This window comes from Protopterus annectens, chromosome 15.part0 (assembly GCF_019279795.1).
Source record: "Protopterus annectens isolate FY-2018-M chromosome 15.part0, PAN1.0, whole genome shotgun sequence".
NCBI lineage: Eukaryota > Metazoa > Chordata > Ceratodontiformes > Protopteridae > Protopterus > Protopterus annectens.
The window spans coordinates 279,132,679-279,150,360 of NC_056749.1; the positions used below are offsets into that span (position 1 = coordinate 279,132,679).

The window sequence follows — 17,682 nt, forward strand, 5'->3', positions numbered from 1 at the left end:
AGTTTGTCTTATGCATTCTTCCTGTAGTTGTGGGCAAGTCCCATCAACCAACAAGACAAACAAGTTTTGTGGGTTGCTATATGATATATTACCAAATAAATGATCCACAAGCAATTTTACCAGCTCACTTGACTCAGTGATATTATTTGACCCCTCTTTTAACACAATTCCTGAGATATCATCAAGTCCATAATTTCTCATATAATTGAATAAACCTTTATTATCTTTTGATTTATAGCAAGTTTTTCTCACTTCTTTTAATTCCTTTAGGTATTTCTTTTAGGTCCATCGGTAAGTACTAGCCTAGCTGCCTTGTGGGTCAGTTTAAGCCTAGCCAGTTTCCCTTTTTGTGCTTAAATTAACCTATCCCACTTGATTATCAATTGGCCTTACCCATCCCATGATCAATAATTATATATTACCCCCTAATGAAAATAACTTGGATCATACCATAGAGAATTTTAGGGGACCCATTCAAGGGATAAAGTATTCAGGATCTGCGTCTCTCCATTAGTAGTACAGGGGGCAGTTTTGTGTAAATTTTCTTATTACCATCCATAGATCCAAGTTGTGCTTGAATATGGACAGGGATTAGCTTTAATGGGGAGTCTGTTCCAGACCAACGGTGTTCTCTGTGACATATACCTGTCCTCCAAACCATTCTGTTGATTATGTAGAAAAGGTTTAGATCATTAGATCCCTAGACCATGTATTTCTTATGGCACTGGACTTACTTTTGTGCAGAAAATCCATCATATTGGGTCAAAGGATGCCTTGTATGCCAGACACAGGTCACCTCTTAGCAGCTGGCAGGATATCGATTATACTGGCAGGGCTTTGAGTCAGTCTACGTAGGACATGTTGTTTAGGCCATGTATCCTTTTAGTAAGGTAGCTCTGTAGACATTAAGGGATCCATAATAAAATCTAGCAATGAGTATCAGCGCATACTAGTAATACTAGACTAGGTTACAGCATTTTCAGGAGCATAATACAAAACTTAAAGTTTGAGTCCTTTGTTTTGTCCATCCCAGGTGACTCCCTCTGACAGACACCACTTACCATCCTATGTGACTGGAGACCAGGTTGTCTCTTGAGGGGGTTGAATTTCACCACTGCCAATCAGGTATCACCTAGTTATGTTGCTATGGTCCTTGAGTCTACTCCACTGCCCCAAACAGGCCTGCTGTGTAATAGAAAGAAGTTCTCCCAAGATGTTATACAATGCTAATGCCAAGAATATTACCAGAGAACTGGTACTGTTATTTTCCCAAGTGAGTATCTGTAAAGTGATGCTTACTGATCAAGGCACACCCTTTATATTGAGGACATTATATCAGCTATGGCACTGCTTTTAAAGTCAGATAGTTGAAGACATTTGTCTACCATCTTGCAACCCCAAATTATGGGTTATTAACTAGGAATTAACTGCTTGACTATACTGACTACTAATCTAATTTTATGCATCTGAAAATTTTACTTAACAAAACAGTAGTTTGGCTGTCAAAAACCAATAAGATAGAAAACACAGCCAAATTCACCTCCTCGGCACCAAAAAGGGAACATCGCAATTAATTTAATATTGTGTTTCTTTATTGGTAAGAAGATGGTGTATTCAACTACATATTAAAAAAAAAAATCATCAGCAAAATTCTGATTAAACTACATTACACATTTATACACATATAAATATAAAGGGCTAGATAAAAGCCTGCATTCAAATTATAATAGTCTGGCATACATCCCGCTAGGTTTGTAATTGTTTTGTATGTGGCTGCCTGATTTACTGTTAGAAGTTTATGTGGAACCCGCTGATTTTACTTTCTTCGTCAGCTGATAACTGTATCTTAATTCCTCCTTTATTGTGTTGTAACACCATGTTCCATACAAAATTATAGTTTGTCCTTTCAATAATTTATTAGGCTTTTGTTTCCTGATGTTAAACCCCTTGCTTTTTTCTTTTAATATCAGTAACCTTTCTGTACAAGGCAAATACTGGATTAATTTTATTTTGTTGCATTCCTCCTTTGAATATGTTCAGTGAATTTGATATGATTTTTCTGAAAAAGTTCAAAGCAAAAATCCTATATTTTATTTTTGTTCTTGTACTGTTAAAGCGTTTCCTAGGAACCCAGACTCATTAAATACAATGTACATAACATATGCTTCTTCACATTTCTACAACAAAAAGGCCTTGCTCCTTAACAACCCCCAAAATTATGAAGTAATAAATTCATTGACAGGAGAAAGACTAGAAAACTAAAGCTATCTCCCTTCCAGCCTCAAATGGGGCTGTCTTCCCAACGTACCTTGCAAAGTTCATTAAAAATCTCTACACCAAACCAGTACCAGACACATCTTGTGCATCCCTATAAATGATCTTAAATATCCATCTTTTCCAGGGGTAGGTAAACTAATAGATCAACTAACCATGAACCATTGAATGCTGCTGGATTTTATCCATTGTCCATTGAACTCTAAAAACAGTACATCAAGAGCCGCCATGCATATTTACCACTTATCCATCTTGCAAAGCTACTGTTCACACACATGGAAAGACATAATAGCCCACACCTAAATAAAAAACAATTATAGATCCATGAAAACATGCCATACTCATGTGATAACACCATGTGATTGGGCTGTTAGAAGCACAAAGACAGCCTTACAGACATTGGCTGATGATATACTCCAAAATACTGACTGCATTCTTTATTGACTTGACAAAAGCTTTTGATATCATTGAACATCAGCAATTTTTTATAGTCTTACAAAAGTTTGGGTTTGAAACAGGTTTACTCATCCGGTTTACTAGCTATCTTGAATTTGGATCATTCCCCATTAAAATCATTACCACTGTTTTACCCTTAATCCTACTTAATCATGGCATCTCTGCTTTTAAAAAAATTCAGCACATATAGTTAGTCGAAATGTAATAAGTGTTTAGCTGGTTTACAAAAAAGAATGTATAACATTAAGCCTGTATATTTTATAATTACATAATCACATGTGTGTATTTTTCTTGCAAACTAATCTTGCTGTATTGGGGTATGTTTCTTGTGCTGTCAACTGGATTGTGACTGAAATGGATCCATTATGGATCTGATATAATTTTAGATGAAATAAATTAAATTAAGTTCTGTTTTATTTTATTTATTGGCTTCTTTACTTCATCATTACTACATAATTGAAAATATATTCCAGGTACTTAACTGAATTAATAAAAATCATGATATTGGCTGTATGACTTGGCACTATAAATGTGGAGAAATTGTTTTTTGGATCAGTGTCTCCAGTCTTGTTAATTTGCCCTCATTTAAAGTGTATCCTACAAATCCCATTCAGGCACTATGTTGCATAGATCTACGTCTTCAGCATATCCAGGTAGCAAGTTATAAAGGAATAGTTTAAAATATGTTTTGTCAGGGAGGCATCTGCATTCTTCTGTCCTGAATAGGCTTTCTTGTTAAAACAGGAGCTGGAAAGGCAAATACAATAATTTTGCCATTAAACTAAAATTAAAAGTATTGTAGAAATACGTGAGCTGCTCTGGAAAAGCAGAACAGGGAGATGATTTGGGAATGATGACAGTAGAAAAGAGAGGCAGTCAAGGTAGCTAGAAGAGTATCAGTAAAGAGAGACATGAATGTTGAGGGAATGATAGGAAGCATACGGAATGATGGAAGGGGATAAGAGAGGATAGTATGAAAAAGAAGATATTTAATGCAAGGAAGAATATCTAGAAGAAGGCAAGTGGAGAGGTAGAAGAAGTTAAGGGTAATTGGAAGAGCCAAGAGAAAGGACAAGATGGTAAATTAGAAGAGCACGGGTCAGTAGGGTAGTGAATTATAGAACAAAAGCTCAGAAATGGCTGAGGAGGAGGAAGAATATAAGTTAGAGGAATGCACAAGGGAATAGCCAACCGTAAGAGGGAAAAGTGCAGCAACAGCAGAAACCTAGGCAAGGAAGATGGTCAACTAGGATGCAGTAGCAGTGCAGAGGACATGGTTGGGAGAACCAAGATATGTGCCTGTCACCAAGGAAATACAACACTTGATCATATGATATTTATGAATGATTAGGTATACAAGGAAACACAGGCAGTGCTATACATCAGATAATTGTTAGACTGAGGGATTGCAGAGTACAGGAGGACTGAGGCAGCCAGAGACTGAACAGGAAAGGGAAGTTAGTAGCTTGATTATGCAATCGACAGTAAGAATGTAGAGAGAATGAGGTTTTCAGCTTGAAAGAATCTAGGAAAATAGTAAGTGCGGCAACCAAGAAAAGGAGAATCCTCAGGCTTTCCTACTGCAGATGGGTTTTATGTGAAGGATTTGCAGATTAGAGCTCCACTGGCCAGTAATATGCATGTGACTTCACTGTTATCTTCAGTGTTTCTCTAGCTTTCCTGCTGGGTTACACTGAAATGAAGATCTAAAATATTGAACTGAGTAAAACTTCTGACATTAGTGAAGAGTCATCTAAAAGTCTGTCAGTCTTAATTTAGGAATATGTAAAAAAAATTTAAAAAAAGCTTATTAACTTCCTATGATCCCATGCATATTGTACAAGTTTGCATGCTAAGAAGCAGTGTGCAGGTCAGTTATAAATATGTTAAATAAGAGCTGTCCAAGTATAGAACCTTGTTGCACTCCTGCAGTAATTGGTATAAATGATCAGTATTCTTGCTGCCATTTGACTGCTTTGGAATCTGTTTGTTACATAGTAGTTAAAACAGGAGGGGTGCAGGGAGAGAGACCTAAGGAGGAGAGTTTTAGTGATAGTTTATGATGAGAGACTATGTCAAATGCCTTGGACAAGTCTAGCAATAAGGAAGATACTAGGTTTCTGGTATTTCTGTTTTTATTAATGGTATCATCAAAGTGAAGTCCGGTGGCGGTGTTGCGGTAGCGTTGTCGCCTCACAGTAAGACGCTGTCCGGTTCAATTCTTAGCTAGAGTGTCTTCTGCGTGGAGATGTGCGTGAATGAGCTTACCTTCATTGAAGGTTGTGCATCAGGGCTGGTAACTTGGCATGTAAAAATCAACTACCAATCATTAGCGGGCTGGAGTTCCGCTGTGGCGACCCCTAACCGGGAAAAGCCGAAAGACACAAATCACCAAAGTGAAGTCTAGCAGTAGTGGTGTTATGTCTGGTAAGAAAACTATGTTGCGTGGCTGAGAGAAGACATTTTATGGAAAGGTATTACAGTAATTGGGAATGGATACACTTTTCTAAAATTTCAAATAATGCTGACAGGATGGCAATTAGTCTGAAGATGGATTATTAGGAGAGGACCCTCCATTATGAAGAGGAAGTATGTATGACTTCTTCCAATTGGCTAGGACATGAGCTTCTAGAATGGATCTGTTTACTAGTATAGCTACTAGATATGACAGAGTCTCAGCTAAAATTTTTAAAAATTCGGGAGTTGTCTGCAGCAGAGCTTGTGGCTTTTAGTTTTAGCAGATATTTTTTTAATGTGTAGGTGGGAACAGGTTTGAGTGAGAAGCAAGTTTCCAAAGGGTTTTGTTGGTGGGGGTTGGTTAGATGTTGGGGTTGTATTTGATAAGCGAGGCTACCTTGAAGGAAGTATTTGTTAAAGTTATTAGTGACTCAAAGTGCTTTCTGCAGAAGAAGAGGGGGAATTGGTTGTAGATTGTGACCTAGATTTAGTAGATTTTGGACTAATGACCAGAATTTTGTAGAGTTATTGTGGTGTGCCTGTTGCAAGTTAAAGTAGTGGAGTTTTTTTGTCATGCCTTATACTGTGTTTTGTTTTATTTCTTGTCTGTCTGTAGTGTAGAAGTTTTTCCTGGTATTTTTTTGGTGCTCCAAGATTTCCTGGCCTTGTCTCTAAGCATTGTTAATTGCCTACTCTTTTTAGATAGCCGTGTTGTTGGATTAATTTTAACTCCTTTTCTCCTGATGAAAACATGTTTGTTCAGTGTATTAGCAAAGTTCTTGTTACATTAGAGGATTGCTTCATCTAAAGGAAGTTTTTTTAACGTATTTCAGTTGTATTGCTTGAAAGTGTAAATGGAATTGTCTACATTAAAACTGGATAGGCTATACACATTCTTGTATGTGTGATGTTTTACTGGATTGCATGCAAGCCTGTTAGCAAAACTGGGCAGGTTGTCAGATAATATGCCATAATTATATTACTGGGTTTAGCTGAAAGAATCCAGTCTAGATTAGTGGCATTAGCAGAGGGCTTGTTATATCATGTTGGTGTATTGATGAGCTGAGAGGAACCATACAGGCTAATACTGTTGTGGGAGTATCAAATACAATTTGGACCCAGTCTATGTTAAGGTCCCCAAAAATGATGTTTATTGCCAGATACCCAGGACAATATGTCATCTGCTGTCCTGATGTTATTGCCAGGTGGAATATATAAGACTATGGTATATGGTCTTATAAAAGTTTAGCTTGAGTAAGGCAATAAGAATCTCTACATTATTAAAGGAAGAATCCCTTTTTCTGATAAAAGGATATGTTCAGGTGTTTTGGGTGTATAATAGCTACCCAACCAGCTTTTTTGAATATGCAGTCTGCTCAAAGGATACAATATTCTGCTGGAAAGATTTTGGTGTCTTTAACTTTGGGCTTTAGCCATGTTTCTGTGATACCGATGATGTCAAGGTTATAATGAGATATGAAAGCCTGCAATTCAGTTACTTTGTTACAGATGCTTCTAAGGTTGTTTATAAATTTTAGACTTATTTTACTTGAGTTGCTAGAGTGAGATGTTACATTATTAACGGCTGTGTGAGCCATTATGGGAGAGACTCTTGTGGTTGGTCATGAGTTGGTATGAATGTCACCACATAGTTGTAGACTGGGTAGGAATAGCTGGAATATACAATGCCACTTAGTTTTAAATTTGTTCTTTGTTTTTGAGATGTGTTAGTTACTTGTGTATACGTTTGTTTGAAAAGATAGATGTGAGATGGTTTGTGAAGGTCTTGGGTTATATGGAATATAATGTTGGATCATACTTCTCACCCCCTTAGCACAAGAAATCTGAAAAATGCCCCAAAATAGGGACATATTTTAAATATTGTTCTTATAAACTTAGAAATGTGCTAGAATAAGGCATTTTTTGTTAGCATGCATTTTCTATAGGATATGAAGTCTGAAACTTAAAATGTATGTCATTATTTACTGACTTAATTCCCTAGTGATTTGCCAAAAAACACAAATGTTATGAGGAACAAACCAAACATATGAGGCAAAAATCTGGACATTCTGTGAAAATCTGGACAATTGAGAGCTATGTGTAGGATTAAATGCCATTGAAAGCTGTGGCCTGAGCACTGGTATAAGGCTGATGTTAACAGGCATATGATAGTGTGCTAAGAAGAGGAAGGAAGTGAATTGTAGTACACTGAATAGCATGCTAATTATTATGCGAGTGTTCAGTTAGTGAAATTGTAAATTTGATACCGATGGGCTGAATAGGGTTTGACTGGTAGAGGGTTGGGAGAACTGAGAGGGGTTGTCAAGTTACAATCTTGAAGCAATCCAGCTGAAAGAAAGAAGAATGGCAGGAAGTGGTTAGTAGGTGTGTGAAGGAGGGGCAAAAGTATAGATCATAAGCTGTTTCATGATTGGTGGTAATGTGGTGGGTGGAGATTATCTTATAAGTGTAGATGATATGGGGTGGGTGAGAAGTGGGGGTAGGGAAGGGGAACCTTATTGTATGGAGTACAAAAGGAGCAGTCTCCAATAATCAGATACTCCAAAGGAATGTAGTTACTCCCCCCCCCCACAGATAGTGTCACAAAACAATCAATGGGGGGGGGTAGAAGGTTTATGGATACATAGATGTATTTTAAATACGTGAGGTGAGTCAGAGCATTTCATTTTATGGTTGCGAGCTTTGTTTGATTTCTCCAGAGAAATTTTGCACTGCTGAAGTAAAACATGCTAAAGTGCTAATTTAACTTCAACTTAAGCAGTATAAAGCCTATAGGTGAGGGTGTGGTACCCCCCAAGCAGGTTTACACAGTAGTACAGAACAAATTGATGTTCTAAACCAGACTAAACCCTACCTTTTCCCCCTTAATGCTCTTTTTTCTATACCCCTTCCTTCCAACCTTTGTCCCCTCTACAGCTTTAATCAATAGAATCTAACCTTATTCTAGCCCTTGTGATTCTTGCCTTCTTCTGCTCTCTCTCTTTCTCAGACCTACTAATCATTATTTTCAGAATACTGAATGTCCTTGTATTCAGTTGTATTTTAAACCTTGCACAGCCTGCGAGCTATTATTCACAGAAACAATTTTTGATTCTCTTAAATCTTTTTTAATTTCTTTGTATTTGAATTTAGTCATTTTTTAACTATTGTAATCTTTTTTTTTGTAATTTACTAATGCTTGGAGCTTATCTCCCTGGGCCTCTACTGAAAATGGACATGTATCCAGCTAGACTAGCCCAGCCAACAAATGTAAAATAAATAAATAAATGTGGTAGTTATGGAAAACAAGATATTTCAGCAATTTAATCTAATTTTTGAAAACTGTCTTATATTGGTTTTAACTGAAGGTATTTCTCTTTTTGTGCTTTTACAACTGGAGTGAAATTCAGCTTGTAGAAGTTCCCTTAGCAGTGAGATTATCTTACTTTTGCATAAGGAATTATCTGGCATACTGTGTATACACACTGGGAGAGAGATGGATTAAAATAATTTGGATTGTTTGGTGGTTGAATTGAGTAGATAATGCAACAGGGCATAAAAGAATAGTACTTTAAGTAGTGCTTGGCCAGTGTAAGTAATGCACTATATTTCACAGTTGTGCATTTCTACTTTATAGCCTTTAAACTGGGAAATAAGGTGGCTAACATGAGTTATGACTTGGTAAGTTTGAGATTACCAAAATGGAGATTTACAAAGTTTATAAGAACAGATGGAAAGTAGAGCAGCTAGCAAGAGATGTGTTTGCATGCAAGTTTGAGATCACTGAAAAGGAGGTTCCCAGATTTTAGAAGGACAAGTAGATTGCCTATCTCATTGGTTCATAGGTGTGTACTAGGCTAATGACCCTGGAGCCTTTACAAACCTAGCCCATAGGATTACCCTGGCATTGTGACACCCGACATTAGTTCCCAGTGCCTCTGTTGAGTAGAGCCACTGGAGTGATCCCCAGGGTGAATTTTCTATTTCCCATCCACTCATCAAGATTCCTGTTGAAGAGGGCCAGTAAGATGCTCTGTTTGACATGTATGGGAAGTCTATTCCAGAGCATGGGCAGTCTCTGGGTTATGAACCTGTCCTTCCAGCATGTTCCGTTGATTGTGGTAATGAGGTTGAGGTCTCTAGAGTGTGTGGTGTGGAGGGATTGGGATGTCTTTAGATGTAGCATTTCAAACAGAGCTGGGTCAGACATGGCTTTGTAAGTCAAGCAGAGATCGTGTCTAAGTAGGCGATATGAGACAGAGAATCTGAGTTTTTTTGTCTGTCCATATAGGACAAGTGTTTAAGGCCTAGGATCATCTTTGTGAGGTAATTTTGAAACCTGTCCAGTTGTTGCAGGTGTCTAGTGATGTACATGCCAAATGGGGTATTGTACTCGGTGAATGGCCTAATGGGGGAAGAGTAGAGGGAGACAATGACCTCTTTCTTCCTGGATGCTAAACGTTTAGCAGTGTGCCACATAGAAGGACTTACTGACCACAGTGGCAATGTGGTGGTCAAAAGAGAGGTTGCTGTCAACCTGTGTTCCCAGATCTCTCATAACTCCTTCTGTGTTCAGTGGACTACCATCGATGTGGTAATTCATGGGAACCGAGTTTTTCCCAAAGGGTATGATGACACATTTTTGGCATTGAACTTAAGGTCATGGTTCTGACACCAGTCATTGGTCTCAGTGAGGCCTTTCTGCGGGATGTCAACATCACTTGGGAAGTTAATAATAGCTCCCAACTTGCAATCATCTGCGAATGTTGTCAGCCTGAGTCCCTTCGTGTTGGCCTGGACTTCAGGGAAGATATACCAAACAGGAGAGGATCCAGGACTGAATCATGTGAGACTCCACTCGTGACTGGTCAGCAGTCTGACTTGGAGTCAGCTACTTTCACACTGTGGGTTCTATCTGTGAGCCAGTTTGCAACCCACCTAGTGATATAGGGGTTGATGCCTAGCTTAGTGAGTTTTCTAGAATTCCTGAGTGGGGAATGGTATCAAAGGCCTTAGCCAGATCAAGGTAGGCTATATGAACCACCTTGTCTTCATCCACAGCTCTGGTGATTGACTCAAAGAAGTCGACCAGGTTGAGCAGGCATGATATACCCTTCGTAAATCCAAACTGTGTGGGATCCAGAGTTTGGAGATTCCCTATATCCTTGTTTATTAGGTCCATGATGATGCATTCCATAGCTTTGCATATCAGACTCATCAGGCTAATGGGGTGATAGTTCCCAGGTTTTGTAGTCACTCCTCCTTTGTGGAAAGGGATGACTGTAGCAGTGTGCCATTCGGTAGGGACAAAGCCTGAGATGAGGCTGTGATTGAGCAGGGCACACAGGTGTGGTGCCAGTTCACTCTGTAGTTCATGTAGAATACAGCCAGGGATATTGTCAGGTTCCATAGAAGCTGTATTCTTGGCCTTGGACAGTGCTGTTTTAACCTGTGCAGCAGTAATACTGAGTGTCTGGCAATCTACTGGATTTGTGATTGGTCCTTTGGGGGGGATTGGTAAACTTGGCTCTGAATCTGTCAGCCAGTATATAGGCAATATATTTTGGCACAATATAGGAGGTACCATTGTGCAGTAGCTCAGAGCAAATCTGGGTATTGCTGTGGAGATTCTTTACATAACTATAGAAGGCCTTGTGGTTGTCTTCACTATCTGTTGCAATTCTGTTTTCTCATAGCTAGCTTTAGTGGATTTGATGAGGGATCTCAACTTTTTTTTGAGGCTGATAAGGGAGTTTTTCCAGTTTTGGGACTTCACCTTATTCCACATCAGTTTCGTCCTACTGTGGTAGAGTTTGTTTATAGTAGGGGACCACCAGATTGGCTTCCTTTCTTTGGAGGAGAGTGTCTTGGTTCTATTGGGTATGGTGAGATCCATGCATTTGTGTATGTGTCTTTACCATGCATTGGTGTATGGTTCGGCGGTCATGCAACTATTCTCCATTTGCATGGGTGCGTGAAGTTAGCCACCTCTTTTTTATGAGCCCAAAGTTAGCTTTGGAGAAGTTTTTCATGGTGGTTACCTTTGGGGGGGGGATTTCCAAGGTGATTAGTTTGTGGTCGGATCTAACCAGGGAGGAGCTGACTATTGGTGTAGAGCAATGGTCACCAATGTTAGTAATGACCAGGTCAAGGATGTTGCTACCTTTCACTCACTGCTCCACAACATACAATCTGCAAGTGTGATATTTATGTACTTTAGAATAAGCATTTTGAATTTTAACAGATAGGAAACAGTAGGAACTTGCACAAGGTAGAGAGCTGCAGCTGTTCAGGATGGGCGCTACAGTATGTCTGCATGGTTTCATCCTTGCTTTAGTCAATGAACAGTGTATTTTGCAGGTGGTATTCTCCCTCTCAGAGTCCGGAACCATTTCAAGAACTAATTATGGAAACAGGCAAGGACTGTTTTTTGTGCTCGATCCATTCAGTTAAATATTTTTTATATTTATACACCAAGTTTTTCTTTTTTTTTCTTTTTTGCATTATCCCTAAAATAATATACTGTTATACTAATAGTTATGTGCTTCTAACTTGTAACATTTCTGCCCCTGCATTAATTGCAGAGCCGTAATGATGTCATCAAGGAGAGATTCGGCACAGACTTGAAGCCAGAACTGATGCTGCGGCTTGCTGCCCTACACATCTATATCACCGTCTCAGTTGCAAGACCCAGTCCAAAGATTTCTCTCAAGCATGTAGAGTAAGTGAACCTAGGATTTCTCTAATTCCATAAGCTCTAGGAATTCTAAGTGTGATTTGCAGCATATCTCAAATGCACAGATTGAAGTCACTGAGGAGCTATAATGTGTATTTCCTCAGATTGTCTGAAAGATTAAAATGCCAAGATGAATTTCCAGTTCTGTTGTTTAGTATTTATTTTTATCAACATATTCTAATAGATCATTACAATTGCTAGAACTGGGATTTAAATTTGATTCTATTTTCCAGGGTTAATCAGAAAACTGTAAGTAGAAACATGCAAGCTGTTATTGTGATCTGACTTGATGATGATTTTGTTTTATACATCTTTATTAACACAATTACATGTAAACAGAATGGGAACAGAATACAGCTTGTTTACTCAAATACTGTGAAGCATTGATAACCGTTTTCCTTATAATTGTTGATTTCTTAATATATAAAACTGAGATCCCATTTGGAATGTCAATTTCTTTATGAAACGTGCAGAGAAAACCTATTTCTGTTATGCTTCAAAATTAGGCTAGTATTTGTCACATGTCATACCTTCTGCAATAGAGTAAAATACCTCTTAAATCATAGGGAATGTCACAGAGATGCCCCAATTTTTTCACAGGAAAGTATTATGAATGGAATAATCATGGACACATATTCCATTCCATTCATTTGGTGGCAGAAAGAACAATGTAGTTACAGTAGTCTGCACGTAATTCATTTATTATTCTACTACCGCATTGTCACTGTCTTCCCCATTAACTTTTCTCCACTTGTCACACACACTCTTGAATGCTTCTTTAGATTCCCTCTCCAACTCCCATTTCAGTAGACATTTCCATGTGTCAGCTGCCCTCTCTGTGAAGAAATTCATGCACAGATGCAGGAGAGTAATTGGTCTCTGCAGTCTGGTGCCTATGCTTCCCCCATTCAGTCTTGCTCAGTGTGACACCTTCACATCTCCAGAATATGATCTTATGCACCCATATCTTGTCTCCTGTGTCTGTTAGAGTTTCTATTGAAAAGAGCTTCATTTCTTCTTTTCTATGCACATACTCTTGATCAAGAACAGTGTGTGTGTAGCTTGTCACGAGACTGCTTCAGGCAGCCAGACATCCTCCTCATTGTATGACCTCCAGAGTCTGTAAATGCTACTCCGGCCAGAACTCATCAAGACTCCAGATGAAAAATATTTCTTTGCCTCTTTTAAAACCAAGCCACGGCATTACATTTTGCTACTGCATCAATATCTGTCCACTCCTGGTGATCCATTCTATGGGTTATTATTCATAGGTTCATAGGTGTGTACTAGGCTAATGGCCCTGGAGCCTTTACAAGCCTAGCCCATAGGATTATCCTGGCATTGTGACACCCAACCTTAGTTCCTAGTGCCTCTGTTGAGTAAAGCCACTGGAGTGATCCCTGGGGTGATTTTTCTATTTCCCATTAACTCATCAAGATTTCTCTTGAAGAGGGGCCAGTGAGGTGTTCTGCTTGACATGTATGGAAAGTCTATTCCATAGCATGGGCAGTCTCTGGGTTATGAACCTGTCCCTCCAGCATGTTCAATTGATTGTGGTAATGAGGTTGAGATCTCTGGAGCGTGTGGTGCAGAGGGATTGGGATTTCTTCAGATGTAGCATTTCTAACAGAGCTGGGTCAGACATGGCTTTGTAAGTCAAGCAGAGATCACCTCTAAGTAGGCGATATGAGAGAGAGAATAGTTGGAGTTTTTTTAGTCTGTCCATATAGGATGAATGTTTAAGGCCTAGGATCCTTTTTGTGAGGTACTTCTGTGGCCTCTCCAATTGTTGCAGGTGTTTAGTGAGTTACATGGCAAATCGGGATTGTACTCAATGATTGGCCTAATGAGGGAAGAGTAGAAGGAGACAATGACCTCTTTCTTCTTGAATGCAAAACCCTTAGTAATGAGAAGTGCCACATAGAAGGACTCTCTGAACACAGTGGCAGTGTGTCTTCATTTCCTTTTTAAGCTGGTTCATTATTGGCTGTGTTCCCTTCCTGTAGCTGATAATGTACACTAGGTTTGTTGCAGCCAAATGCAGTACTTTGTATTTTTCAGTTTGGAACATCATTTTGCCAACTTTCTCCCCACTTGCTGAACCTTTCCAAGTCCATATATAATATACACACATACACACATGCACACACAAATGTATGTATTAGTGGTGTGTGGGTGCAACCAACCATGTTAGGGTATAAATGAGGTACTTTAATGATATTACTGTGAGTTTTTTATGTCCAGTGTAATTCCTTGATATATACATACGTTTTGTGTATGTAGAAGTGAGACTCGCAGCTTCAGGTTTCAAACACCTATTATTTTACTTTGCTAACATCATTGGTGACAAGGAGTCCAGATAACAAAAATCCAGTTCACTGTTTTCAGGTCTGGCTCTCCTTTCATGCTTCTCTTCCTGTCCAGAGTTACTGCCCACAGTGTCCATACTTTCTATTTGTACTCCTAACCCACCTCACTGTTTCGACTGGCTGCCTCCCTCCATATACTGCATCTCATCCCACTCCCTTTTCTCCATGTACTCTTCCTGCAAGCCCAACCAACAGTTGCCTCCATACAACCACAAGTTCTGTAAAGATATAACCATGAGTACATAACTGCTTTTAATGGAAATCCCAGCCTAGATGACGTTGAGAATAGTGTCTCCTCAGTAACAAAAACCTCAAGTTTGGTTTCATTCGTTAACTACTGTTAAATATATTTGCAGATGAAAAAATAAACAGAGATCTCTCAGGGTAAGGTACCTGCTATGTCCCCAAACGAAAAATGTCAATATCAAGGTGCAGGTACTCCATGACTATCGAAGCCAACCATCAACCAAAAAAGCAAAAATCAATAAAAAATTTTTTATACTTGAACAGCAAAAGAACTTTATTCCATGGGTTGTTAGCGCTTTCACGTCTACTCTGGACGCTTCTTCAGACTTTAATAAAACACTTCATCACTTCTGTATTTAAACACTTATCAATTAAACAGTTAACCAATGAAAGCCTTTGTATGAATACATAACTATAAAAAGTCAGAAACTTCTAAATAGATAAAAAATCAGAAACTTATATTGTGAAAATTAAAAATTCAACATTGACACTAAAATGGATGTAGTAATAGATTATTACTGTTATTAACATTTCAGATGGCAAATATCATATAAATATTTAAAAATACAAGAGCATATAAAAACAGCATGTAATAAAAACATTTCTAGTGTATGAAACTACTGAAAAACTTCTAAAAATACATATTCCTACTAACACCAAGAAACATGAAAAAGTCAAATGTATAGCAATAAATAACTGCTAATGCTTCAGATGACGACTGACTAGAAAGGGTTTCAAAGTAACCCTCTCATTGAGGCCATGTCCTTCATCTGCTTTCATTCTGATGATCCATTTACATTCTTCCCTTTCAGAGAAGTTACTTACATTGCCTAATCTCAGTGTGGTGTGTATCAATTCAATAACTAAGAACTCAAAGGTGTGTATGGTGCCTTGCGATAGAACATGTCTAGCCAGTGCGTTCCTGTCATTCTCCCTGTTGATCGCATATAAATGTTCTCTAACCCTTTCCCTCAATGTTCTATTCGTCATACCGACATAGAAAGCCTGGCATTTGGTGCAGATGGCTAAATAAACTATGTTCCTTGACCTACAGTCTGCATAATGATCAAATTTATATAGCACACCTGTGTCCGGGTGCCTAAAGTTATTCCTGCCCAGTATGTATTTGCACTGATTGCAACTGCGACATGGAAAGGTACCCATTCTGACAGTGAGTGGTTGATCTTGAAGTCGCCTTTCATAACATAACATATTCCTTAAAGATCTAGTATTCTTGTAGGAAAAACTGGGGTGAGGACCTACAAGTGCTCTAAGCCTATCATCTAACTGTAGGATACCCCAGTTCTTTCTAATGACATTAGTAATACTCTTATTCTTGTTGGTATATGAAAGTACCATCCTCATGTGCCAATTCTTATCCAAACCTTATACTAGCCTACTGGGAATCTATGTATATCTTTGGAAATGAGTTTTATTCACAGCACCTCAAGTATTATAAACGTTTTGTGGACGATGTGTTTTTTGTTTGGAGTGGTGATGTTACTATCTTAGATGAGTTTTTAAGTTACATCAACAACACCACATCTTTTCTTAGGCTGACTGGGGAGAGATCATGTCACCAGATTGACTTCTTAGATGTTAACATCAGGAAGCATAATGGGTGTTTCACTACCAACATTTATAGGAAACCCTGTAGAAAGAACACATACTTACATCGTGATAGTATGCACCCTCCCCACATACACAAGAACATTGTTAAGAATCAAGCAGCACGCTGTTCACGCCTAACAAGCGATGATTCAGCATATAGGAATTAATTGATAGGCTTAGATGCTGACTTTAAATCAAGGGCTTACCATGACAATGATTTGATAGTCCTGCAACAAACAGAACGCAATGAAGAAACAAGACCCCACATTAGGATAGCAACTAGTGAACAGGTGGAACAAAGCAGGCCATTTATTAGAAGTAAAAAGAGGATGGTACTTTCATATACCAACAAGAATAAGAGTATTACTAATGTCATTAGAAAGAACTGGGGTATCCTACAGTTGGATGATAGGCTTAGAGCACTTGTAGGTCCTCACCCCAGTTTTTCCTACAAGAATACTAGATCTTTAAGGAACATGTTATGTTATGAAAGGCGACTTCAAGATCAACCACTCACTGTCAGAATGGGTACCTTTCCATATCGCAGTTGCAATCAGTGCAAATACATACTGAGCAGGAATAACTTTAGGCACCCGGACACAGGTGTTCTATATAAATTTGATCATTATGCAGACTGTAGGACAAGGAACATAGTTTATTTAGCCATCTGCACCAAATGCCAGGCTTTCTATGTCGGTATGACGAATAGAATTTGAGGGAAAGGGTTAGAGAGCATTTATATGTGATCAACAGGGAGAATGACAGGAACGCACTGGCTAGACATGTTCTGTCGCAAGGCACCACACACACCTTTGAGTTCTTAGTTATTGAATTGATACACACCACATTGAGATTAGGCAATGTAAGTAACTTCACTGAAAGGGAAGAATGTAAATGGATCATCAGAATGAAAGCAGATGAAGGACATGGCCTCAATGAGAGGGTTACTTTGAAACCCTTTCTAGTCAGTCGTCATCTAAAGCATTAGCAGTTATTTATTGCTATACATTTGACTTTTTCATGTTTCTTGGTGTTAGTAGGAATATGTATTTTTAGAAGTTTTTCAGTAGTTTCATACACTAGAAATGTTTTAATTACATGCTGTGTTTATATGCTCTTGTATTTTTAAATATTTATATGCTATTTGCCATCTGAAATGTTAATAACAGTAATAATCTATTACTACATCCATTTTAGTGTCAATGTTGAATTTTGAATTTTTAATTTTCACAATATAAGTTTCTGACTTTTTATCTATTTAGAAGTTTCTGACTTTTTATAGTTATGTATTCATACAAAGGCTTTCATTGGTTAACTGTTTAATTGATGTGTTTAAATACAGAAGTGATGAAGTGTATTATTAAAGTCTGAAGAAGCGTCCAGAGTAGACGTGAAAGAGCTAACAACCCATGGAATAAAGTTCTTTTGCTGTTCAAGTATAAAAAAAAAATTATTGATTTTTGCTTTTTTGGTTGATGGTTGGCTTCGATAGTTGTGGAGTACCTGCACCTTGATATTGACATATTTGCAGAT

General features: G+C 38.3%; 1 protein-coding gene across 1 annotated transcript in view; it reads left to right on the plus strand.

Annotated features, from left to right (window-relative positions):
• The window catches only part of FRMPD3 (FERM and PDZ domain containing 3), a 581,141-nt gene that overhangs the window by 276,041 nt on the left and 287,418 nt on the right, over positions 1 to 17,682 (plus strand). The window contains exon 5 of the mRNA XM_044057050.1: positions 11,772 to 11,908. Within this exon, the coding sequence (XP_043912985.1) occupies positions 11,772 to 11,908 (137 nt within the window). The remainder of the gene's footprint in view (positions 1 to 11,771; positions 11,909 to 17,682) is intronic.